At 38.0% G+C, this 26,415-nt stretch overlaps 1 protein-coding gene across 1 annotated transcript; it reads right to left on the bottom strand.

Moving 5' to 3' along the window:
• Positions 1-2,453: 2,453 nt before the first annotated feature.
• Positions 2,454-21,854, bottom strand: LOC124878931 (major histocompatibility complex class I-related gene protein-like). The gene is made up of 8 exons (XM_047383127.1): positions 21,715-21,854; positions 15,372-15,632; positions 8,395-8,673; positions 7,849-8,151; positions 7,163-7,261; positions 6,578-6,607; positions 2,919-3,015; positions 2,454-2,784 (listed from the first exon to the last, which is right to left on the bottom strand). Coding segments are annotated over exons 1-8 (1,188 nt in total). The 5' UTR covers positions 21,833-21,854; the 3' UTR covers positions 2,454-2,783.
• Positions 21,855-26,415: the final 4,561 nt, after the last annotated feature.

The following is a 26,415-nucleotide window of genomic DNA, read 5'->3' as shown; positions in this document are numbered from 1 at the left end:
TAGATAACTAGGTGCACATGCAGGCGCCACTTCTATGCATTCAGTCATGTCAACAAACCCATGGTGTTCTGATGCCAAATGAGACATCTGTCACAAAAACGGTTGTATTTCCCTTATTTCTTATCACTCTTAACCACTCGTGTGGCTCACCGGGTTTCTGACTCGCTGCAGCTCCCAGACGTCCCTCCTTTCTTTTTCTGAGGCAGTTTGTCCCAGCAGCACAGAGAGCCAAAGAGGAAAAGAGGAGCAGAGGATAAAAAATAAGAAAACACTGTCTGCCGATGCAGCAAAGTGCTGTGAATTAATATTTGGTCGTATCGGAGTAAGACATGAACACTACTGGCAAGGAATGTAATCACTAGAATATTCTATACAGCAGAACTAGCTTAATGAGGTTAGTTCCACTTTTAATGTTTTTCCACCAAAGGAACTCTCATTCTTAAATCAGGTCGGTTCAGGCCTTCAAACTTTGGTGTTTTGTTGAGACTGATGTGTCTCCACCAGTTTTGGGAACCAAGCTTGACTCATCAACAGTGGTTGTTACACAACAAGGGAGGAAGCCTGGTAGTGAGGCAGCTGAGCTTGGACATCCTGAAAGTTATGCTTGCATTGTTTAGACAAAGTGCAGCTTCCAGTTTAGTACTGATGTTGCTGCTGTTCTTTAATGAGGAACCCCAGAGATCTGTAGTCTCTCTTCTAGTTGTCTCTGGGTCATCAGCAGAATTAGGAGTTTCAGCAGAACATGACTATGAAGCACCACGACCCAAACCTGCTTCCTGATGCTGCTGCAGCTGAGTCAGTTTTTATTAATATGTATCATTTATTTTATTGAACATTCTCCAAACATTTTCAACTATCTGCTATTACCTTTTGTGCTCTAGCAGGGCTCCTTGCATTTTACTCAGTTTTATCGTTGATTAATTAGCGCAGCATAAAGCATGTTTGGGTTAGCACACACTAATATTATCCAAATGTCCTCAGGCAACATGTTGCTTCCCCCCGGGTCCTTATGTTGTCTATTTAGTACAACAGGAGAGACAGACAGAAATAAAATAACCTAATTTATATTATTTATTTTTAAATTAGTGTCTTGTGTATTAAATAAATATGTTCACATAAATCCCATCTATAAAAAGAATAATGTTTAATCCAGCCAGAAAAAGACTCAGGATCAAAGAATGTAGCCAAATGTCACAAGAAAGGTTAAAGGTTTTAAAAGATAAGTAGGAAAAGTGCTCATTATCAACCGTCTTTATAACATTAATATTTATCTTATGTTGTTACTGAACTAACTAAAACTGTCACTGACAAGAAATGGTCTGAAACCTTGCTGAACATTATTTTATTTAGAAATAGATTTTAAAGCTACAAGAAGATATTAATTTAATAATAATGTCTAATCTCAGATGAAGTGGAGATGTTCTACTGATATTACAAGGTGGCTTCAAGGTCTGAAAGCAGCTTCTGTAATCAAACTAAATTATGCAGTTTTACATCAGGCCTGCAATGAACTTTGATCATTTTTATTTGAACTGAAAATCAATCTGACTGCATCAGTGAGCATGACCCGTCCATATTAAAGGACTGACCTTTGAGTTCCTGCTAGTTTAGGTTCTTTGACTCTTAAATGTTGTGGGATGAAGGTTCAGTTCTCAGTCCATTAGTCTCAGTTTCACTACTGACTGCTTCAACCTGCAGAATAATTGTCAGCAGCTGAGAAAATATCTGTGGTTAGTGACATCAGTGTGACATTTAATTTATTTCATAAATAATTTATACCTGGAGTTTCCACGTTCTTCGCGTGCATGCGTGGGTTTTCTCCAGGTACTCCAGTATTTATGATCATAACTTGTGGGATAGTCTGATTAAAGTGGCTGAAGAAGAACAGTAGACAGATGTTATCCAGCGAACACAAGACTTTATTTACAAAAATCCATAAAAATTATTAAATTAAAAGTTAAAATGGCTCCAATGAACAGAAGCAACCATAATTAACATGAAATGCACTTATCTACACCGACCTGAATCTCTCCTCCTGAACATCTGAGTTCATATGTTCATATGCCACCAGCCTGGTTAACAAAGCCCGGAAACCACCCTGACATTCCCCCTTTCCCCCACACCCCCCCTTTTTTTGCTGACAGGACACCTGTAACCTGTAACTCTATGCGTTACATTAACGCTCAGCTTGGACTCCTGCTTACTTGCACTGCTTTACTTGCACAATGATCACCTGCACTGTTGTATTGCTCTTGCATCTTATACTGCTCTATATTTACTCTCACTCACTTAAAACTGTGCACTTATATTTATATTATATTGTAGATATGTTTGTACTGTTTAATTTGTACTGTATTGCACCGACTACGCCAAAACAAATTCCTTGTATGTCCAAAAACGTACTTGGCAATAAAGCTTTTCTGATTCTGATTCTGATTCTGATTCTGATTCTGAAATACCCTAAAGCTCACTCATTAAATGGTCTCCAGTAGAATATTACATAGAACAGGTCAGACTGAACATTATAATGGCAAATCATTCTCTTCAGTATTAAACTATATTTGGATTTAACTAAAATAAAAAAAGCACTAATAATTGAGTCATTTTCTTTTTAAACCTCATACATACAGTAATAATATTTGACTAGAAAGATCAAACAATATAAAAATAGTTCATCATTATTTAAATCTGAGGCTTTAATTAGATGCAGAGATGAAGACTGATGGTTTCTGGTGCGTTCAGATAACGGTGTCCAGAGTCCTCATTAGTTAGTTGTCATTTTTTCTGTTGAGACAGTTAAATAAGCAGAAATACAGAAATATTATTTAGAAAATGTTTCTATGTACCTATGTTCATACAATGTTTGTCATGGAAACAAGGAACTGAAACAGAAACCAGTTATAAGAAGGGGACTTTACCACTCTAGCAATGGTTTGTCTGATGAGGTCCTGCCTTGATTATTGTCTGGTGAGGCACTAGATGAAGATGATGTTGAAGTCTTGGTATATTGAGTATCTAGAAAATAAAACATTTCATGTTAAACATAAAGTTTTATTTTCAGAGGCTAAATAAATTATTGTCTGTTTCTTTAAATGTAACAACAGCCTTCGTCCAGGTTTACACAGTTATTAGTGGCTCTCTTAGACAAAACCTTTAGCAGTGAAAGAAAATCTCTGGTCCTGAGCTTGAATTGGTGGTCTGTGGTTGTTCAGGGGAACAAATGACCAGAATATTGATTTAAATCTCTCAACCAAAAAACGCATCACAAATATCGTAACAAAGTTTCTAGTTAGGTTTTCCAGAGCAGCTGCTGCTTTAATAAACGTCTGAATCTTGCCGTTTTGCCCGACAGTGCTTACTTACAACACGGTTTCATTTCACTTGACCTCCTCGCCACATTTTTAGTTTCCACCTCTAGTAATAAGGTTGTAAATATTTATGATTCACTGTTAAGTTCAATTCAATTTAGTTTATTTATATAGTGCCAATTCAAAACACATGTTGTCTCAAGGCACTTCACAAAAGTCAGGTACACACATTCCATGTAGCGACAGTGGAGAGGAAAAACTCCCTTTTAACAGGAAGAAACCTCCAGCAGAACCAGGCTCAGTGTGAGCGGCCGTCTGCCCCGACTGACTGGGGGTTTGAGAGAACAGAGCAGAGACACAAAGAGAACAAAGAAGCACTGATCTAGGAGTACTTTCTATGGGAAGGAAACGTAAATGTTAATGGATGTAGCTCCTTTAGTCGTTTCACCTAGAAAGAAAGAACAGATAAACTCTGAGCCAGTTTTCAAGGTTAGAGTCTGAAAGAGAGCACATAGTAAAAGCTCAGTCAATCGCCATGTCTAGGAGAGAGAAAGGGTTAAACACTAAAAGACAGGGCTATGTGGATCATTGGTAGAGGGTGAGCAATAAGTTGTTGCCTGCAGAAGCTCGGACGATGCCCCTCTCCAGAAAGGTGTCACAGGCAGACACAGAGTCAGGCCAGGTGTAGCTTCTAGGAAGAGAAAAGAGAGAACAAAGTTAAAAACTGAAATAACAGCAAATAATGCAAAATTGGAGAGTAGTGTGAGAATGTAGCAAAGAGGGTGAAAGTGGTCCTTATGTCCTCCAGCTGCCTATGCCTATAGCAGCATAACTACACAGATAGTTTCAGTTCAGATTATTTAGTTAAACGGCACTTATTTACAACAATGTCGTCTCAAGGCACCTCACAAAGGGTCCCACTGATGGTCATTGTTATACTAAAAACCACAAGGATTGGGATACCTCTCTCAGTCAGACTAATTATAACCATTGGAAAAGAGAAGGGGTCATACAGGTAGCAGAAATGGAGGGTGTGTTTGCACCTCAACCATAACTGAGCCGGTTTAGGCTAAACCTGACTCCCCCTTACTCCAACCAACAGGGAGGGAGGAAGGCTCCCTCCCTGATAATCTAAGCCACTCTAACTATAAGCTTTATCAAAAAGGAAAGTTTTAATCCTAGCCTTAAAAGTAGACAGGGTGTCTGCCTCACGGACTAAAACTGGGAGCTGGTTCAACAGGAGAGGAGCCTGATAAATAAAGGATCTGCCTCCCATTCTACTTCTAGAGACTCTAGGAACCACCAGTAAACCTGCAGTCTGAGAACGAAGTGCTCTGTTAGGAATATATGGAACCATCAGATCTCTGATGTATGATGGAGCTAGATCATTAAGGGCTTTATATGTGAGGAGGAGAATTTTAAATTATATTCTGGATTTAACAAGGACCCAATGAAGGGAAGCTTAAATAGGAGAAATATTATCTATCTTTTTAATTTTTATTAGAACTCTTGCTGCAGCATTCTGAATCAGCTGAAGGCTTTTAACTGCATTTTGTGGACATCCTGATAGTAAAGAATTACAATAGTCCAGCCTTGAAGTAACAAATGCATGGACTAGTTTTTCAGCATCACTCCTGGACAGGATATTTCTAATTTTGGCAATGTTCCGGAGGTGAAAGAAGGAAATCCTAGAAACCTGTTTAATATGGGATTTAAATGACATGTCCTGGTCAAAAATAACACCAATGTTTTTTACTTTATTATCAGAGGTCAATTTAATGCCATCCAGGTTAAGTGATTGACTAAGCAGTTTCTTTTTTAAAGACTCCGGTCCAAAGACAACAACTTCTGTCTTGTCTGAATTTAGAAGCAAAAAATTTAAAGTCATCCAAGTTTTTATGTCTTCAAGACATGCTTGTAGTCTATCTAACTGGTTGGGTTAATCAGGATTTATGGATAAGTAAAGCTGAGTATCATCAGCGTAACAGTGAACATTTATCCTATGCTGCCTGATAATTCGAATTATTGGAAGCATATATATAGTAAAGAGAATTGGCCCAAGTACTGAACCCTGTGGTACTCCACAATTAACCCTGGAGTTTAAAGATGATTTATCATTTACATGAATAAACTGGAATCTTTCAGACAAATAAGATTTAAACCAGCCTACCGCTGTTCCCCTGATCCCTACAGCATACTCCAGCCTTTCTAAGAGAATATTGTGATTGACTGTATCAAATGCAGCACTGAGATCTAACAGGACAAGTACAGACACAAGTCCATTATCTGAATATATCATTAGTGACTTTCAGCAGAGCTGTTTCAGTGCTATGATGAGCTCTGAAACCTGACTGAAACTCTTCAAACAGGTCATTGCTGTGTAAATGCTCACACATTTGATTAGCAACTATTTCTCAAGAATTTTAGATAAGAATGGAAGATTGGATGTAGGTCTGTAATTTTTCAAATCATCTCGATCAAGCGAAGGTTTCTTAAGTAAAGGTTTAATTACAGCTAACTTAAAAGCCTGTGGTTCTGATCCATTTACTAAAGATAGATTAATCATATCTAAAATGGGGCTGGTAATCAGAGGGAACACTTCCTTAAATAATTTGGTTGGGATTGGGTCTAACATACAAGTTGAAGGTTTAGATGAAACTAATATTTCTGATAACTCAGGAAGCTCCACAGGATCAAAACAGTCCAAACACAGATCAGGTTCTAGAGTTATTTCCAATGTTGTTTCACTTGCTGAGGATGAAGTAATCATCTTCGGGAGTATGTCAAAGATTTTCTTTTTAATAGAATCAATTTTATTTAAGAAGAATCCCATAAAGTCATGACTGCTAAGAGCTAAGGGAATGGATGGCTCAACAGAGCTATGACTCTGTGTAAGTTTAGCAACTGTACTAAAGAGAAACCTAGGATTATTCTTGTTCTCCTATATTAATGATGAGAAATAAGCTGTTCTAGCTTGGCAAAGTGTCTTTTTATACAACAGTAGGCTATTTTTCCAGATTAAGTAGGAATCCTCTAGGTGTGTAGAGCGCCATTTTCTCTCCAATTTTCTAACATTGTGCTTTAAAGTATGCAGCTCTGAATTAAACCAAGGAGCTAGCCTCCTATGAATGTTACAGACAAACATCTCAACCTTTCTGATGTGGTTAATCTGCAGCAACAAATCATACAGTCCTGTAACTCCTATTGTTCAGTCATTATAAAATGAAACAAATAAAATATAAAGATGATGAAATATTTTAAATACTTACTGACTGGAGGTTTAAGCCCTGAAAAAAACCCTGAAACAAACAAATCATAGAAGAATTATTTGTTTATAACATAAATTGTTATCTATACTGCAGCTAGAAGCATTTGAATGTGTTCAGTAATTAATTACACTTTACAAGCACAAAATATCAGAATATTTACCTACTGTTACCTGAGTAGATTATCTGAGTATCTGAGAAAATCTAAAGCAGTTTAATTGTAGCTGCTCCTCTCCAGAAAGTTAAATTAAAATGACTTGTTAATGTTTAAAACAATTAGATCTCATATGAGTTATTCTGACTTTTCATTTATCATATTTTAAAAACATTCAACAAATATTCTGCTCAAAACATATTTCACCATATTACATAAACTATAACAAGTTAAATTTTTTCTGAGATGCTCATGTTGCTTCATTACTGTTTCATAGTTTTGATTTTTTTTACATAATGAAGCCGTCTGCAACAGGACCTTTTAATATGTTCTTCCAGAGTCATACTTTAATGTTTAAATCAGGTCTATTTTTTACTGGGTAAAGGTCAACCATGAAAATACAGAAAAAGGGAAGATAAAATGATCTGTCTCACCGTTCTTCTTCTTCTTGTAAATAATGAATCCAATCAGACCAATGAGACCAAGGAGAACCACAGCAACAACAACAAGGATGATCAGATTGATGGTATTTGCTGTTGAGAAGATAAACCAGGTCACACTCATGCAGAGTCGCTGGTTTGTTCGTGTCTTTTATCCCAGTTTGTCTGAACACCAGGACCAGGTTTTATCTTTGTTCTTCTGTTGCTGGTTCTGGTTTCTGTTCTCTACGTTTTTCTTACACTGAACACACTCACACCTCCAATAAGCTTCAGTCTATTTCCTTCATTTACTATAATTGTGAGGTTAATTCAATAATAATGCACATTGATTTTCAAGTGTTATAAAGCTGTTAATTCAATTAATGCAGTTAATGGTTGCATAAAGTCTAACATCACCTAAAATCTCTAAATGAATAAACCTGAAAGTTTTTATTGAAACTGGTTTTTACTGACAATAAAAAGAAGCTCAAACACCTGGAGTAGATTGTATCAGCATCAAATCAGGTGTTTTAACTTTTATTTTATGGTTCAGGCTGAGATAATGATCCAAACAAAGAAAGCTTCTGATTCTGAGCCCTAAAACTGAATCTAAATCTAAAAAGACGATGAAAGCAGACATAACTTTGTAATCAGCAGATATCTACCTATAAACACATGCAGCTCTTTACACCATTACTTACATTCATTGGTCAAGATCCTTGTTTTCTCCAGTCTGTGGGTGACGTCTTCTTTGACTCCAGAGAGCTGAAACACACATTCATACTTGGTCCAGTCTTCAGCTGCAACAGAGGACAGATCTATGTCCACACTCATCTGGAAGGTCCCATCATTGTTAGGGAGGATCTCTCCTTTGTCCACACCATCATGAACCTCTTCTCCATCTTTCCTCCAGAACATCTCAGCTCTGTTCGGGTAGAAACCTGTAGCGTGGCAGCTGACTGGAGAGGAGGAAGTCTTCTGGAGAAAGGAAACTGATGGAAGATCTGGAGATGGAGACACAACGTTCAAATATAACCAGTTTATAATGATTCATGTCTAATGAAAAGTACATTAGTTGAAATGTGTCAGAGCTGGAGACGAGCCTCAGATACACAAACAGAACTGAGTCCAGACTAAATGTAGTGAAGACGTTGGTATCTAGATGAGTGTTATAACATTACCTTTGGGTAATTCTACTAAAACAAGGTATTTAAATAATAAAAAAATATCAGGATATGTTACTATACCTGTTCTCATCAGATAGCTCCTTCCATAGCTCACATAATTCCTCAGCCACCCAGGACAAAGATGGTTGATGTAGTTCTTATCAGACTTCAGCTTAGCTTTGTCATTGTTCCATATGTCTGTAGTAATTTCAGCCTGTTGTTTTGCAGGGATCCATGTGTTTGTCCCCGCATCCCATGCTAGCCAGTCTTCCCCATCATAGCCAAACTGGAAAGAGCCAGTAACCTTTCCAGTCTCCTCATCCCACTCACAACCACGCATCTCCTGGACAATGTGGACACCTAAAATACAGAGAGAGAGAACACAGAAAACTAATTTGAGATCATTTATTACTCTTTTAACACCAGATTTGATGAATTAACACAACAGTCATCCAAACATTGCAGACATCTTAGAGAGAAAGAGAAACCAACAGAAACTGCTAAGAAAAAGTTATAAAAGTTATTTATTATCATCCAAAGAAACCTTCATCATATACAGATCTACTGTCTGCAGTTTATCTACATTGATTAGTGTAACTTAATGTGACTCAGAGGTACATAGACATTGTGACTTTTGAATAGGTTCATCTCATCATTAATTTAGTTTGACATCATGTTCATCTGCAGACAGACAGCGAGGTGACATGTCTGAGGAGAACGTTTTGAAGTGAGACGTTACTGTGAGGTTTCTGCTCAGAGTTCTTCACTGAAGGAGAGTTTAGGTCCAGGGTTTGATCACTGCAGGAACATCAGAACAGAAACAGGTTTTATTTCACTTTAATGTTCCAGCTGAGATGAATCTCCTCTCTGGTTCTTTCTGAAGGATCATCATTGCTGCTCCTCTCCTCTGATGATCTCACAGCTCTGCTCTCTCTGCAGCTTTAAGGCCAACAGATCCCAGAATAACCTTCAAAGTTAAAGATCCTGCAGCTCTTCTGACAACAGAACCAGAACACACACTGAAACCAACACAAACTCCATCTGGGCTGACTGGTGAATGGAGAGAAGAGCCAGCTGATGGTCCAGTTCCTCTCCCAGGGTGGATCCAGGGTGAGTCCAGCAGCAGATCTTCTCTCTGTGGAGTGTGGAGACTCCTGGACATGAACCCTGGTGGCCGTCTGAGAGAAACGAGGCTGATCTACCTGAAGGCACCACAGCTGCTCACAGGAATACAACCACTCATCTCTCTGGTCTGTTCTGGTTCTGTTTGGACCCAGATCTTCCTGTTTCAGGGTTCCTTCCCTGTTTCTCAGTCATGCTGCTGTTTATGGAGACGCTGCGTGGCCTTCAGCAAAAACTAACTCCATGATTTTATTCAGTAAAGAGTTAAAAGATCCAAGAGTTTAAACGTTGTGAAAACTTGAAACATTTTGACTGTTTTCTGTGTTTCCAGTTTTTAATCAGTTAAAATTAAATGAAGCTGCTGTATAAATGAAATGTGAAGCTTTGCTGCACATGTTCACACTGCAGCATCAGTTTCTAGTCTTCATCTTCCAGCAGTAACTCTGATCTTCCTGCTTGTTCAGCTCCTCTCAGTCAGTAATGTTTCAGCTGATCTTCAGTCGCTCCATCTGTGTTTTCAACACCAAGTAACTTTCTGACTCACTGTGTGATAAAATCTGTTACTGATCAGTTTGACCGTCTGAGCTGCTTAAACCTGCAATCAAGTCTTTTCTTTTTAAATTCTATGTTCAGTCATATTTTCCTACTTTTAGTTGTTTTGTCTCATTATGTTTAGTTTGTTTCTCAGTTATATTAATTGTTTTTACTCATTTTTAAATATAGTTTCCAGAGAACACAGCTGACATACAGCTCTGTGGATGTGAGGACAGACAGACGCTCACACTGTTGTTCTGACAGTAATTAAAGGTTAACTTCAAGGTTTTCCAACAAACTGAAGCAGAACTGAATCATGAGTTTAAATCCTCAGAGCGCTCCAACTTTACACAACAAACATGATCTGAGGCAGAAATCAGAGAAATACGATAATGACAGAAAATGAAAACACTAAAAATACCACCAAGCTACTAAAGAATATCACTAACTATAAAAATGTCCAGTTTATAGTTTTTATTCCTTTTAACTATTTCCGCCTCTCAGCCTGCTCAGACACTTTTCTTCCCTGCTCCCTGCTTGCTTGCATTCTTTTACTCTTAACTTTTTATCTCTGCCAAAATTACAGAAAAGTTGGACTAAAACTACTTCTTACCAGTGACTCCCAAGGATTGTTATTATTATGTTGACGCCAGCTAATCAACACAAGATGCCTTTCTTCACCACAGAGGACTTTGACAAACATTTACAGAAATTGATTGTTTTGGAGATGAAAATCCACCGACTAGATGTGAATATTGAGGTAAAAATGGGGTACAACAATAATTCAACTCGGCCTGTGATCCCAAACAGTGACAGCCCGCTCAACAACTACAGAACGCCGAGAATAAACCCACCGACCCCCTCCGTTAAACCCCGACCCAGACCGCACAGAACTCTACCATCTCTCCACCATCTCTCCACCAAGCCCAGTTCATGCTTTTCTGGATTTCACTGACAACATGAAAGAAGTTCTTTGAGATACTGCACCCTGTTGGTGGACAGACGCCTGGGATCTCCCCCGAATTTATTCTAAACAAGGCAGAGGAACGGTTACAGAGATCAACGCTGATGGCTCTCATCCTTAACCCACTTGGTGATTGAAGTGACAAATAGCCCCGAAAAGAAGGTCACCCATGGTTTTATGTCTGGTACTCCCTCCATGGGATGTACACTCCCTCAGTGTTTAATCAGCAATCTAATCGCTCCTGTTACAGTATGTCCCACAATCAACCCAATGCACAATCAAACGTCAGCATTCAGCATTCACTGATGGGAGATAGTTGTAAAATCTCTGTGCTTATAGTGACAGAAAGAACAAAGCCAAAAGGATAAGAGACAGTAATAAACAATCAAGCTTAAAATCCATAAACTATCAGGTACAACCAGACAGAGTTAATATCAGCCACTAAGTCATATAAACTGGTTTTATTAAACATTAGATCTCTGTCAGGAAAATCATTTTTAATCAATGACTTCATTACTGACCACGATCTTGATGTTATGTTTTTAACAGAAACATGTTTACATGAATTTAATGAAGCTCCCATTCTGATAGAGGCGACGCCTCCAAACTACAATTTTCTTTGTGAGAGCAGACAGCAAAGAAAAGGTGGAGGGGTGGCTACTTTGTTTAAACAGTCATAATCAACACATATCACAAATAAAAGCTCATTAAAGTCACTGATAAAGTTTGTTTTGGACTTAGGAGGCCTGTAAATATTCAAGAACATGGCTCTTTACCTGGAGAGCCAAATATTCAAAAGTGTAAAATTTGCCCAAATATCCTTTTTTACACTCTAATAAATCTTTAATTATTGTTGGAGACTTCAGCATTCTCATGGACAATCCTGAAGACAGAAGTACAATAGATTTATGTGACACTCTTAGAAATGTTGGTTTGACTCAACATGTTAAACAGCAAACGCACAAACAAGGACATATTTTGGACCTGATCATCACTAAGGGTCTAAACATTTCCAAGGTGTCTGTAACTGATGTTGCCCTATCTGACCACTTTTCTGTTATTTTTGAAAGCATCATCTGCAATGACTCAGTTTGCCAAAGAGACATGATAAGAAAATGCATCTTTAAGGACGGTGCTGCTGAAACCTTTAACCAGATTTACTCTTCTACCTCCACTTTGCCCTGTAACACTGTAGATGAGCTGGTAGATAACTTTCATTCTAAAATCTCAGACATCATTGATTCATCTGCTCCAATTAAAGTGAAAGTCGTTTCTGGAAAGAAAATGTCTCCATGGAGAAGTGCTCCACCAGTCAGAAGTGAAAAAAAGGAGTGTCGAAAAGCTGAACGCTTGTGGAGAAAGACTGGACTCCAGGTTCACTATATTATCTATAAAGAGAGACTATACAGATATAACCTACAACTGAAAAATGCAAGGGAATCTTTCTTTTCTGAGATCATCAGCAAAGACATTAACAATGCTGGTGCATTATTTGCCACGGTTGACAGGTTAACAAACCCTCCTGTAACTGTAGCATCTGAACTCCACTCTACCAGGGCCTGCAATGAATTTGCTAACTTCTTTACTGAAAAAACCCAAACGATCAGAGGGGCAGTCAGCACATCCACATCAACTCCAGTACCAATGTTGTCTCCAACTAGAACTGATTTTGACAAAATCTCCCAATTTCACCAAATAAACTGCAAAAACTTAGAAGAAATCGTACAGCAACTAAGCTCTTCTTCCTGCTGTCTCGATCTTTTACCCACAGCTTTCCTTAAGAAAGCTTTGCCCGTAATAACATCTGATTTAATACAAATAATAAACACGTCCCTTTTGTCAGGTGTTTTCCCCCAGGCCCTAAAAACAGCAATTATCAAACCTCCATTGAAAAAGAGCAACTTGGACAAGCTGCTACTACAGAACTACAGGCCTATATCAAACCTCCCCTTCATCAGTAAGATTATTAAAAAAGTTGTGTTTCAGCAGTTAAACAACTTCCTAACATTGACCACCCGCTTCGATGTCTTCCAGTCAGACTTCCTGCTCACCACAGTACAGAGACTGCTCTTGTCAAGGTGTTCAATGACATCCGTATAAATGCAGACTGTGGAAGAACCACAGTGCTGGTATTATTGGACCTTAGTGCAGCATTCGATACTGTTGATCACTCCATTTTATTAGAGCGCCTGGAAAAGTGGGTCGGCCTTTCTGGTACAGCACTCAATTGGTTTAAATCCTACTTGAAGAGTCCATCTTAGGGCCCCTCCTATTCAGTATCTACATGCTCCCCCTAACTCAGATTTTAATAAACAACAACGTAAGTTATCATAACTATGCAGACGACACACATCTATACGTTACGATGTCACCAGGTGACCATGAACCCATTCAAGCGCTGGGTAAATGCTTAGAAGAAATCAATGCATGGGATGGGGCTAAATTTTCTTCAGCTGAATCAAAACAAAACTGAAGTAATAATTTTTGGACCAAAGAAAGAGCGTTTAAAAGTTAGCACACAGCTTCAGTTAATACAGCTAGAAACCACCAGTCAGGCTCGAAACCTGGGTGTAGTGATGGACTCAGACCTGAACCTTCAGAGGCACATAAAGACAGTAACAAGGTCGGCCTTCTATCACCTAAAGAACATCTCCAGGATTAAGGGACTAATGTCTCAGCAGGACCTTGAAAAACTAATTCATGCGTTCATCTTTAGTAGAATTGATTACTGCAACGGTGTCTTCACAGGTCTGGGTAAAAAGTCGATCAGACAGCTGCAGTTGATCCAGAACGCTGCTGCCTGCATCCTCACTAGAACTAAGAAAGTGGAGCACATCACCCCGGTTCTAAAGTCCCTACACTGGCTCCTTGTAGCTCAGAGAATAGAGTTTAAAATACTTCTGTTAGTCTATAAATCACTGAATGGCTTAGCACCAAAATACATTACAGACTTGTCAGTGTATCAAAGTTGCTTTAAATCAAGATTAAAAACTTGTTTGTTTAGAGTGGCCGTTGACTGTGCTTTTTAAACATTATTAGTTAAGTTTTCAGTCTAACTTTCCATTCATTTTCTTATCAATCATTTTATCATAATTTTTTTATTTAATAGATTTTTTTTATTATCATTATTTTAATTATTTATTTTTTATTCTCTTTAATTATTTAATTACCTTCATGCCCCTGCAACGTACGTTTCTTATTATGTTTCTTTTTTTCATGTACATCACTTTGAATTGTCTTAGTACTGAAATATATTATATAATGAAACCCACTTTGCCTTTTTCCAGCCATAAAAACTGTAGTTTAGAATATTATTTAACAAAAATAAATCACACTAAGATTATTATTTAATGGACCAGCAAATGTTAGACAAGAGTCAGTTTAATATGACTAATGATGTTTTCATTATTTATTTCAACTTGATTTCTCAGGTTTTCTATAAAATAATTTTTATATTTATTGTGTTTAATGGTGTCAGTTTAATCAAAGTTGCTGCAACATTTAATAGATTAAAAAAACTAAATAAGAGATAAAATATGAAATAAAGTTCACGTCTATAACTGATCTCAGCTCATCTCATTTTATTCTCATATATTTTTAATATTTTAATTTGTCTGATTTTTGTGCTTCTCTAGATAGTAATGATGCTCTCAGCATTGAACAAGGACCATTTATTAAAAGTTTAAAATAAACTCTGTTATTATTTTATAAATGAAGCAACTTTCACCTGGGAGATAAACTGCGGTAAGTTTTAAAGTTCAGAGAAGCTCAGAACTCTGACAATGACTTCATGTTTAAACTCCTCCATTATTTGACCTTCATTCTGACATCAGTTTCATCAAACACCAGAACCAGATCTCCTAAAGAGGACCTGAGTTATAAACTAACACTGAGTCAACATTAATACATACCTGCTCTAATCACATTCAACTATAGTTTCTGTTTAGTTTCTTCAGTGAAGGATTCTGTACATCTGAGAAATTCAGAAGGATTTGCTCAGAAATAACTAAAATAAAGAGGTTCTCTAAATATTGACTCTATATTTAAACCTTTAAAATGGACAATATTAGGAATTCAAACAATGTTTAATATCACTGATAAACACGGATGATGAAGATATGCTGCTGCTACTGAAACACCACATTTTACTCAATTTAGCATCTAGTTCTAAACAAATATTTAATAATTTTATTATTCCTGGAAGTGACTCATTCAGCGTTATATAGGTTAATAAAGGGAGTGACCTTAAGTAAAGTTGATTAATTTTAATAGTTGTTCAACTTTATATTTATTCATGGCTAAAGAAACAGCTCAGATGTTTCTCTCCATTAGTCTCTCATTTGTGTGTGTGTGTGTGTGTGTGTGTGTGTGTGTGGTATATATCTGCCATGAACAACAACACAAAAAAAGATTAATAAATAATGAGAAAGAGACAAACCTCCAGTTTGGTTGAAGGACTTCTTTGCCATTTCAACATCAGCTTTGAAGTTCTGCTGGACAGCCAGACAGATTCCACTCCGTCGCTCCACAAACAGCCCATCAGCGTTCTTCCTGATCCAGTCCTGTTTGGGCTCATATTTCTGGTTGTTGCTGTCATAGTAGAAGGTCTGAACATCATCAACCAAACCAACAACCACAAACTCTGGGAAGTTTGGGACTTGAGACGATGCAGTGTAGAAATGTTTCAGGGAGTGGGTCACTGGAAGAAAGTCAAGATTTTGATTTAAGTAAAATGACCCATAGCATAATAATAATAACAATAATAATTAATGATAAACCAGAAAGTGTTTTATCTTTATTTCTAAATAATGTATTTATTTGATATAAACATTTTTATCAATTAAATATTTTTACATTTAGTTTCTGTTTGTAATAAACCTTTAATATTACGTCTTCATGAGGCTTCATAAGTGGCTCCACTCATTGTGCTTCCTATTTAACTGTATGTTGTATTTTAAAAACTTAAATCAATTCAAAACAATATTTTTGTTGTTTCTTCTTTGTTAAAACACTGAGTTTCATCTAGCTTTCTTTTCTAAGTAGATTGTTTTACACATCCTGACCTTTATTTATTGTATTATAGAAAATACAATAAATACCCACCAGCCTCAACTTCTGAGACATTTCAGATTTCAAACAATTTGAGATATACCTTATATCAACTCATAAAAGTAAATTTTAGTTTACTATGAGCTATATCAACTTTTTTGTTGTAAAGAAAAAAATATTAGATTTAGTTATTTATGAAATAGTGTATGAAGATAACTTTTATGCAATATCAGTCTCAGAATCAGAATCAGCTTTATTGCCAAGTTCATACTTACAAACAAAGGATTTGACTCTGGCACACTTTGCTCTCTGGTTTTGTTTTTTGCATTAAAGAATATACATATATACAATATACAAATATACACATATATAAATAAAAATAAAAAGGTGCATTTGCAACCTGTGGAAGGTTGAACTTTTTCAGTTGCCTCAGGAAGTACACTCTGCTGGGGCCTCCTTTTGAACAGTGTCTGTGTGTGAAGACTATCTCAGGTCCTCAGAGATGGTGGTTCCTAAGTACCTGAAGTGGTCCACAGCCGACACGGTGTTGTTGAAGATGGTGAGGAGGGTGTATGGGGGTGGTGTTCTCCGAAAGTCTACCACAATTTCCACAGTCTTGAGTGGGTTGAGTTCCAGGTTAGTTCTGACTACACCAGTGTATCAGCCGATCCACCTCCTGTCTGTATGCAGACTCATCACCGTCCTGGATCAGTCCAATGACAGTGGTGTCGTCTGCAAACTTCAGGAGTTTCACGGACGAGTCCGATGAGGTGCAGTCATTTGTGTACAGGAAGAAGAGGAGTGGGGATAGAACACACCCCTGGGGGGCACCAGTACTTATTGATCTGGATCGGGAGAAGATGCTCCCCAGTCTCACCTGCTGCTGTCGCTCCGTCAGGAAGCTGTTGATCCACTGACAGGTGGAGGCTGGGACGTTGAACTGGGTGAGCTTCTGGTGGAGGATGTCTGGTATGATGGTGTTGAAGGTCGAGCTGAAGTCTACAAACAGGATCCTGGCGTACGTCCCTGGGTGGTCGAGGTGTTGCAGGAAGTGTAGACCTAAGTTAACAGCATCATCTGCTGATCTGTTTGCTCGGTAAGCAAACTGCAGGGGGCCCAGCAGGGGGCCTGTGATGTCTTTCAGGTGCTTCAACACCAGCCGCTCAAAGGATTTCATGACCATAGACGTCAGGGCTACAGGCCTGTAGTCATTTAATCCTACGATGGTGGGTTTCTTGGGCACCGGGATGATGGTGGATCGTTTGAAGCAGGAGGGGACCTTACATTTCTCCAGTGACTTGTTGAAAATCCTTGAGAAGATCGGAGCGAGTTGATTTGCACAGGCTTTCAGACATGATGGGGAGATGTTATTAGGTCCTCCAGCTTTCTTTGTTTTCATGCGCTGAAAGAGCCTGTTTACCTCTTCCTCAGAGATCTTTAGTGCAGGCAGAGGATCTGAAGGTAGGGGGTTGGTTGCTTTGTGGGAAGAACTTGTTCCTGAATGGGATGTGGAGGAGATGATTTGAGGTGTGAATGGCTTCCTGTCATGTCTGCAGTAGACGCCATTCAGACGGTTCGCCAGCTGAGAATTTTGTTCAGGAAGGGTGGGGGGACTCCTATAGCCAGTCAGGTTTCTCAGACCGGTCCATACAGCTGAAGTGTCACCAGTAGAAAGGCTGTTCTTTAGCTTCTCACTGTAGCTTCTCTTAGCTGTTTTGATCTCCTTTGTTAGTTTGTTCCTGGCCTGCTTGTACCACGCCCAATCTCCACTGCTGTGAGCTTCTTCCTTTTCCCTGTGCAGATTCCTGAGGTGTGGAGTAAACCATGGCTTATTGTTCCCAAAGGTGCAGAAGGTCTTGTTCTGCACACACATGTCCTCACAGAAACTGATGTATGATGTCACCACATCAGTTAGTTGGTTTAAGTCAGTGGCTGAGGTTTCAAAAACAGTCCAGTCTGTTCAATCAAAGCAGGCCTGTAGCATCTGCTTTAATTCCTCAGTCCACTTCTTAACAGTGTGAACCGTGGGTTTGGAAGATCTTAGTCTCTGTCTGTAGGTTGGGATGAGGTGGATAAGAGAATCATCCAAAAAAACCCAGAGCAGCCCTGGTAGCAGCATGATATGAGTCCTTTAAAGCTGTGTAACAATGGTCCAGTGTGTTTTTGTCTCTGGTGGGACACTTAATATGCTCTCTGTATTTGGGGAGTTCATTAGAGAGGTTTGCTCTGTTAAAATCTCCCAGTATTATGATGAAAGAGTCCGTGTATTTTTTCTCCACGTCTGTAATCAGCTCAGCAAGATGTTTTTCAGCAGCAGAAGTGCAGCCATGCGGTGGAAAATATGAGCCGATTATTATAAACGAGGAAAACTCTCTCGGTGAATAAAACGGTTTACAGATTATATAAAATGCCTCCAGATCCGGGCTACATGTTTTTCCCAGCACGTTTACGTCTCTGCACCAACCTTCATTTATATAAAAGCAGATTCCGCATCCTCGCTTCTTCCCCGATAGCTCCGCGCTGCGATCCGCTCTGAGCAGCTGGAAGCTTGGTATCAGTAGTGCGTGGTCCGGGATGTTCTCACTCAGCCATGTCTCGGTGAAGCAGAGAACCGCTGATCCGCGGAGGTCCGTGTTTTTACCTGTGAGGAGAAGCAGCTCGTCCATCTTGTTACTTAGAGAGCGGACATTTGCCAGGTGGATTGAAGGCAGTGGTGTGCAAAGTCCTCTTTTGCGGATCTTTACCAGCACGCTTTCCCCTCTGGCGCTTTCGGCGCAGTATCCCGTAGAGTGCCGCAGCTCCGCTTGCCAGAAGCTCAGTGGACCTTGGATCGGTGAAAGATGGTGAAAAAATCCCAAGAGAGGACTCCCTGATGTTGAAAAGTTCTTCTCTACTGAATGAGACCAAAGTACTGTGACTCGAAAAACTTAAAAACATACAAAATACACAAACAAAGAGAGAGCGAAGTTCCGAGGCGTCAGCACCATCATATACTTTTGATTATTTAATAATTCTGGGTACTACACTTTAAAATAATTTAAAGTTTGGTTTCTTTAAATAAAAATCACTTAACTGAACCGATTATTCATACCTTCTCAACTAAGCAGAAGATAAACAAATAATTCTGTTACAAATTATGTCAAACTTTGTTTTGTAAAATATATTTTCTTTTGAATGATGAGCTGATAAGGAAATTAAGTTCAAATACGTTGGCTGCTGCTGATGTTATTAAAAGCAAAGTAATGATCCTGACCATCATGGTGAATATTGACCTCTTTCAGTGGTAATTGAACCCAAAAATCTGTTCCGAATGATGAAGGTTTAATCTGACAGATTACATTGCTGGATGATCAGAAAGGACTGCATAGATTGGGCTCCTTCCTGTTTATTAATGACCTAAACAGATTTATTTAAGTAAACATGTGTATATAATTTCAACTAGCAGTTGCATAATTAGTGAATAAATAAGAATGGTACCATGGCAACGTTGTAGGCAGATAAGATAATCTACAGTTAGTAAAATATATTTTCACAGATTCTTCGGAATTTGGATAAAACAGGTTTTAATTATGAAAATAAAACATTAAATTGCAGAATCTGAAGGTCTGTCATTAGACTCCAAGGTGAAATGTACCGGTGCAACCTCCTCATGTTTTAAAATGTATTTAAAGTTTTTAAATCATTATCTGACATTCTTAGTACAGATATATGCTGTTAAATATTAATTTTTGTTCAGTTTTATACTGTTTTAGGTGTACTCCTTTAAAAGACCTGACATCATAGATTTACTTTAAGCCTAAATAAAAATATTTATGTATGTATGTAAAAATATTTTTGTGTTAAAATAGATTATTACTTTAAAATCTCAACAGCACTGAAGAAACATATTCATGCCCCACCTTATTTATATTGACATCTTCCTGAAAATGGCTGACCCCTGAGGTCATCAAATCAACCTTTATTAGAATGTTTCAAGGACCAGGTTGTTTTAAAGACGTATATGGATCAATAATCAATAAATTACTGAATTTAAACCAAATAAAACTCCCTCTGATGGTGGTGACATTGGTCTCATTACAACATACAAATCCAGACTTTAAACCACTCTAGTCAAATGACTTCTTGCTTAACAACTTTATTTAACTATCTGGTGCCTCTTGGAGTTTATTTCTCATAGCTTTCATCTCTCCAGAGTATTTTGCTCTTGTTTTCTTTGCTTTAAGCTGCCTACTCTGAGCTCCAGTATGGCCTGATCCACTGGACTGTCTGGGGCTTCTGGGTGATCTGAGCCCCTTTTATTCAAATCATTGAAACATTTTTAGCTTCCCTTCCTCCATCCTCTTCCTCCATTTTTCCCTTTCCGTTCTGAGATACTCCTCCTTTAACTCTCTGTGTATTTTCCTTATTATTTTGATATTCGCTGTTTCTTCTCCTTCTCTCCTCCATAGATAGCTGCTGTCTAGCCAGAACTTCCTAAAATACATGAGGTCAAAGTTGAGTGAAATGACTGTAAAACTCTGAGAAATTACAGTAAATGTTAGATTTGGTTAAATTAATTTGGCTTTAGTCACTAGAGATGCATAATCTACAAGAGATATTAATTATTATGCAGGTTGGTAGTAGGTTCACTGTGTGCCTCCTCGAAGGAGTAAGACAAGTGAACATGGCTTCATAGTGAATTAAGAGAGGAAGAAACACCTCATCCCATCATCCATCTTGTTTCACCTCCACCTGCTAGCTACATCAGACCTCTTCTTAAAAAGTACATTTATGTCCTAATCTAATAGTTTTATACAAAGAGACGGTGTTGACATGTTTTGGATGTGAGAGCAGCTGTGTCCAAAATTATGAACAAGTTTAAGAGAAAATAACAAACTTACAGGAGCCTGAGTGATCTTAAAACATACATAAGAGCGGAAGGTTTGAAAATGGAAATGTAGTTGACCTTTTAGTTGTCTGATTTTATTGCTTTTTATAAATGTGTGAGGGTGGTGACAAATGTGTTCAACAACTTTTGAACAACCACAAAAAAATAGTATGTATTGTTCAAAACTCACTATTTGTAGATTTTAATACATATTACAATATACTATTTTATGTGGTAACAATATTATTTTATTAAATAGTTACTTTTTGTTTTTTAATCAAGTTGAAATGGTTAGGACAAATGATTTTATAGGCAATGGACCAGCATTTAATGTAAATTAAAAATAAACCTATTAAATGACCTTACATACGTGCAAAGGACCCCCAGTTTATAATCTTGATTTTTTTATTCATGAAATTGTTATTAATTTTCAACAGAAATTAGCACTTTTTGTAGTGGGACATGTTTTTTGCTAAAGTTTTAAGAATCACTTTTTTGACATATTTCTTGGGAGCATTGACTTTATTTCCTGTTCAAATGCTTCTGTCTTTTCTTCCGTTTCATGTTTGTGTTTACTATTGAAGAGTAAAAAACAGAAAGAGGAAGACAAGCGGTTTACTTTAGTGAAGTAACAAAATGCTGGAGGTTATTTCGTTTCAAAAATTATATTTACTTAAGAATCAACTGCTTAGATGTTAAAGATTTAAACAAAAGATTTAATTAAACTAAAGATTTAATTGAACTAAATGTTTGGTTATTTGGCAGCATAATAAACCGGAAGTTTAGAACTGTACAAATTCTTGTATATTAATTTATAACATTCTCATAAAACAAGATCAAAAATAAACATATTTTAATAATTTACCAGCAGCAGAGCTGTGTATTCCCAGCAGAACCGAAACCACACAGATTAGCATTTCTTCCCTGAGAACATCAGTCCAGTTTGTCATACAGACTGAGCTTCTTTCCGTTATCCAGAACATTAAAGGGGCGTCAACATTTATCAGAACCAATAGGAAGACATTGTGACGATCGACGTCACTTAATCCAGTTGAAATGGATCGGTTGGTGTTGTCAGCGAAAATGAAACTAAAATCTGGTTCTTTTATCACATGATCTCAGATGTTTGTGTTTGATGGTCTTAATATCCTGGATTTTAGCGCCATTTCTTTCTACACAGCTGAGAGTTTCTATTCTATTTTTATTAGAGTTTCCTGGTAAAACAAGAAAGAAGGTCGTTACTGTTTTATTTGTATAATTCCAAATTAGACCATTTAATTCTAATATGTCTGGCCTCAATACCTGCCAATAAACCTGTTTAAGCTTTAATGTTTCTCCTCTGTGCTGCTTTAGACTCTCCTGGTTCTGTGTTCATTATTACAGTATCAGCAATAAGTTCAATTTGTCACGAACTGACTAAAATGTCAGTATTATTAAAGTTTGTTTAGTCGTGATTCAAAAAATTATACAGTACAGCCCGTAGAGGTGGTGTCTCAGCCCCGTAGTCACGCAGCACTCTTGTTTTGCAGCGCCCCAACGTCTCCTCCATCTCTCCATCTCTCCAGTCAGGTAGATCCGCTCAGTGCGCTGCTGCGGAGTGGACCTGGAAACACAGGAATGAGCGCTACTGGGTCGGCTGACAGTGAGGAGTGAAGATCAGAAAAACCTGTCCCATAAAGCCTAGGAAAACAGCCTCTGAGACGCTTGTAACTCAGCAGTCATGAATCAGAAAAGCAGAAGATTATCTGTCAATCACTGACTCTAAAAGCAACATTAAATAAATCCGCATTAGCCGAGAAGATGGAGCAGCGAAATCAAACTACGAAACCTAAAGATGGCGCTGAAAAGCTGAAATAAAAAGGACAGCCTTCATTGAAAATGCAGCAACAAATTAAACATTCTGGTTTTTACTAAAGATGTACAAAAGCCAAATGTACTAAAGATCCTGGAGAGTGATAAGATTATAGAATAGAATAGAATAGAATAGAATAGAAATATCCTTTACTGTCAGACAGTGTGGAAATTCATGTGTATCAGCAGCATAGCAAAAAAGGCAAATGGAAGCATACAGGTACACACATCACTAAAATACTATTTAAAAAACTACAAGTCTAAAAATTAAAGGAAAACCCCACATCACAAAAAGAAAATATTGTGCAGTTACCAAAATGGCACACCCAGATTAAATTAAATGAGGTGTGTAACATAGATGGTGTAGCAGAAAAGAGTCAGTAGCTGCAGAGGTGCCTCATCCAGTGAACAATGTAGGTGTACAAATACAGTAGCTTCCCAGTCTTTCTTCCTCTCTATTTTGTCAAGTTCAAGTTAAGTTTGGAGGTTATTTTGTTAAAAGTCAAGAAACTATTCAGTTTTGTTATAGTTTACCTTATATATTGTGTCTGTAAATTAAAGGGACCATCTGAGAATAAAAATCGTCACATTAACACTATAATTAAGTGTATATATATTCATAGGCTTATATTTTTCATTAAAATTTCAACCCAGCAGCTGAAGGTGGTCCAGTCTGTCAGGAACTCCCGGGCCACTTTTTCTCCCCAGTCCGCCCCTGCAATGAAACATACTTTGACATTAAAGTTAGCTCAAATTAGTGAGCCATCTAGGAAGGAGTGTCTAAAATGACTCTGGTGTCAGTGTGGGGTTTGCTTAAGCAGTCTTTTTATATTTCAAAATCCATTTTGTATTTTAAATACAATTCTTTAGCTTCACAGATTTTTTTTGTCACACCCTCCAATTCATATTTGGGAAACTGTCTTTTAAACCTCTTGCTCATATCAAGATATTTGTGTCTTAATATGAGCAAAATCAAAGCAAATAAAAAAAAAAGGGAGATGAAGTTGAAGACTTGAAACCAAAGAGTGGTTTGTGAAAGTAGTTCAATAATACAAATATACTGTACCCCGCCTCTCGCCCATAGACTGCTGGAGATAGGCACAAGCTCCCCCGCGACCCACTATGGAATAAGCGGTAGAAAATGACTGACTGACTGACTGAGTTTTTTAGACCATAGCTGTCAAGTATCCCGTTTTGGCTGAGAAACTACTGTATTTTACCTCTTTCCTGCCGTCCTCTTATATTAGTATTCAGCTATAAATCTCCTGTATTATCATATAAAAATAAAAAACATTAATCTTCTTCTCCTAACTGAATTCTGTCACTAGCCTTGTGACAACTGCCACCTGCAGTAGCTTGGGTGGCAGTTGTCACAAGATTAGTGCCGACGGCGGGAACAAACCTGGAACAACAAAAGAGAGAGATAAAAAAAAAAAAGACATTGTGCAAATATTTTGAAAAATGGGACAGCAAATTTCCTTTTCTAAAGAGGAGCAGGATGGGGCACAGTCACGCGTTTTGTAAGATTTGTAACTGCGAGTTTGGTGTCTCCCACGGGGGAAGGAACGATGTCAGTTAGCATGAAAAATCAACCAAGCACAAGCGCTGGCTAGAGGCACAGAAACATGCCCAGGCGATGTTAATTACAAGTTGGCCAAAACATGCCGATCTCAGCCATTTTCAGTGATGTGGAACGAATTGAACAACAGAAACACAGATAAAGAATTTGTCATCCTATCTAGACTCTACGATGAGGCCACTCTGCAGGTCGTTACAAGATTCATGGAGATGTCTGTATGCAACGTGGGAAATGCAGAAAATCTGTATGAAAACCAGAGCAAAGCACTAAGGTAAGGGAACTGTACTGTGTTGTTGACGTGTGTAATAGTTTGCGTGTAATTATAACCACACATTTTGTCTGACATTTTTTCCTGTTTTCAATAGAAAAAGAGGCATCCCATGGGAGAACCTGATAGCTTTTAACTCTGATAGTGTCATGAAAGGCAGACATAACTCTGTTATCAGCAGACTGAAACAGAGCCAGCCCCACGTCCAGGACCTTGGCTGCATCTGCCACTGGCTGTGGCATCAGAGCAGCCCAGGTACCGGTGGAAGACATCCTGGTGGGGATATACACCCACTTTGATAAAAGTTCAATGGCTATAAATTAAATAGGACTTCTATGTTTCTGGGCCTGCAGTTGATATTCTTACAAACATTTTTCTATCTTTCAGTGCAAAAAGAAGTGAAATCTAGAAAAGGTTTGTAGATTTCACTTGTTCAGACCACCTGAAGCTCCTCAGGTACTGCAGTACTAGATGGCTGAGACTGCTAACTCTTTAATCTTGTAGCTTCTGATACAATCCCTCCTCTTATTTCCTGTTTCACATCCTCCATAGTTGTATCCAATCTCTACAGTGCATGACGAAGTCTCCCTTATACAGATTACCGAGCTCACCCTCCTTACCGTGTTATACATGTTACCGGGCCGACAGCTTACATGCCGATAATTTAAAGAGACAGAGCAGTGGTTCATTATATATGTAGAAACAAGTAAATTAAAACATTAAGGGGGCACTAGGCTGGCCAATGTTAGAAATAAGACAGAAGCACAATAAGCCCCCCTGGTGGCACCACTGCTTCCAGGTTGTCTCCAGCAGCTTCCTGTATCCCACCAGCAAAGTCACTTAAATTAACCAATGCTGTCTGTGTTCAGTTGAAATGTTGGGTCCTCAGTCTGGTTTGTTACAGGTTATTAGAATGTATTCTTGTGCTTCTTTTGAATACTTGTCTCCTACAAAATCTTTTGTATTTGTCTTATTGAACTTGTTTACTGCCTAAAACCCAACGCATGTCTAAACTTATGTTAGCAATTACTGGATCCTGTCTGGGTGAAGGAAAGCACTGGTGCTGCGTTGGAAGGTTATGTTATAGTCTGTCATTACAAAATGTATTCACTCAAAAGTAAAATCATCCTTTAAATAAAAATTATGAAATATTTTTAATTAAATCTTACCAACGTTGGCAACAAACATTAAATATAGAAATTATTCTGAGGTTACTAAACCCATTCTAACATTCACACTTAATGTCCATTGTTGTAGTCAAGTCAAGTCAAGTTTATTTATAAAGTGCTTTTCAGCAACAAGGCACTCAAGGCGTTGCACATAAGGAAATACATTACAATAATACAGAAAATCAAACAACAGAAAAACAAATCAAATGACATTAATAATCCTTGGGGGTTTACTGGTAAGAGCTGGTTCTAATCCAATCTTTCAAATGGAGGTAATTAGCTTATTAAGTCCTCTGTGGTAAGGAATTCATCCTGTGCTAGAAGAAAAATGATAATATTAATCCTTAATAAAGTAAGTCCATGAAGCACTGTCACAGAGGCCATTGTCTTTGATAGTACGATGGAACGTTCATCAACCGGCCACACAGTTCTGAGCAGGTCCACAGATGTCCTCAGGGAAGGGAGGGCCCAGAGAGAGCAGAGCATCATGTTTACATAACTTCCAGGAGAAGCTGAAGATAGCCAGCCATCAAGGCTGTGCAGGGGAGCCAGATTCAGAAAAACAACAATTATTTGGGTCAGGCTGACTCTTAATTTTCCGTCAGCTTTGAGAGTCTCGCTGGTGCTTCTCAATGGCGAATCCAAACAGCCACATTCCAGATCCGAGCCAACAACTTTCTCCAAGATTGATCCCATTTC

Source organism: Girardinichthys multiradiatus, chromosome 13 (genome assembly GCF_021462225.1).
Source record: "Girardinichthys multiradiatus isolate DD_20200921_A chromosome 13, DD_fGirMul_XY1, whole genome shotgun sequence".
Lineage (NCBI taxonomy): Eukaryota > Metazoa > Chordata > Actinopteri > Cyprinodontiformes > Goodeidae > Girardinichthys > Girardinichthys multiradiatus.
Note: the sequence above shows the minus strand (reverse complement) of the source record. Positions and strands in the feature narration are given on the sequence as shown.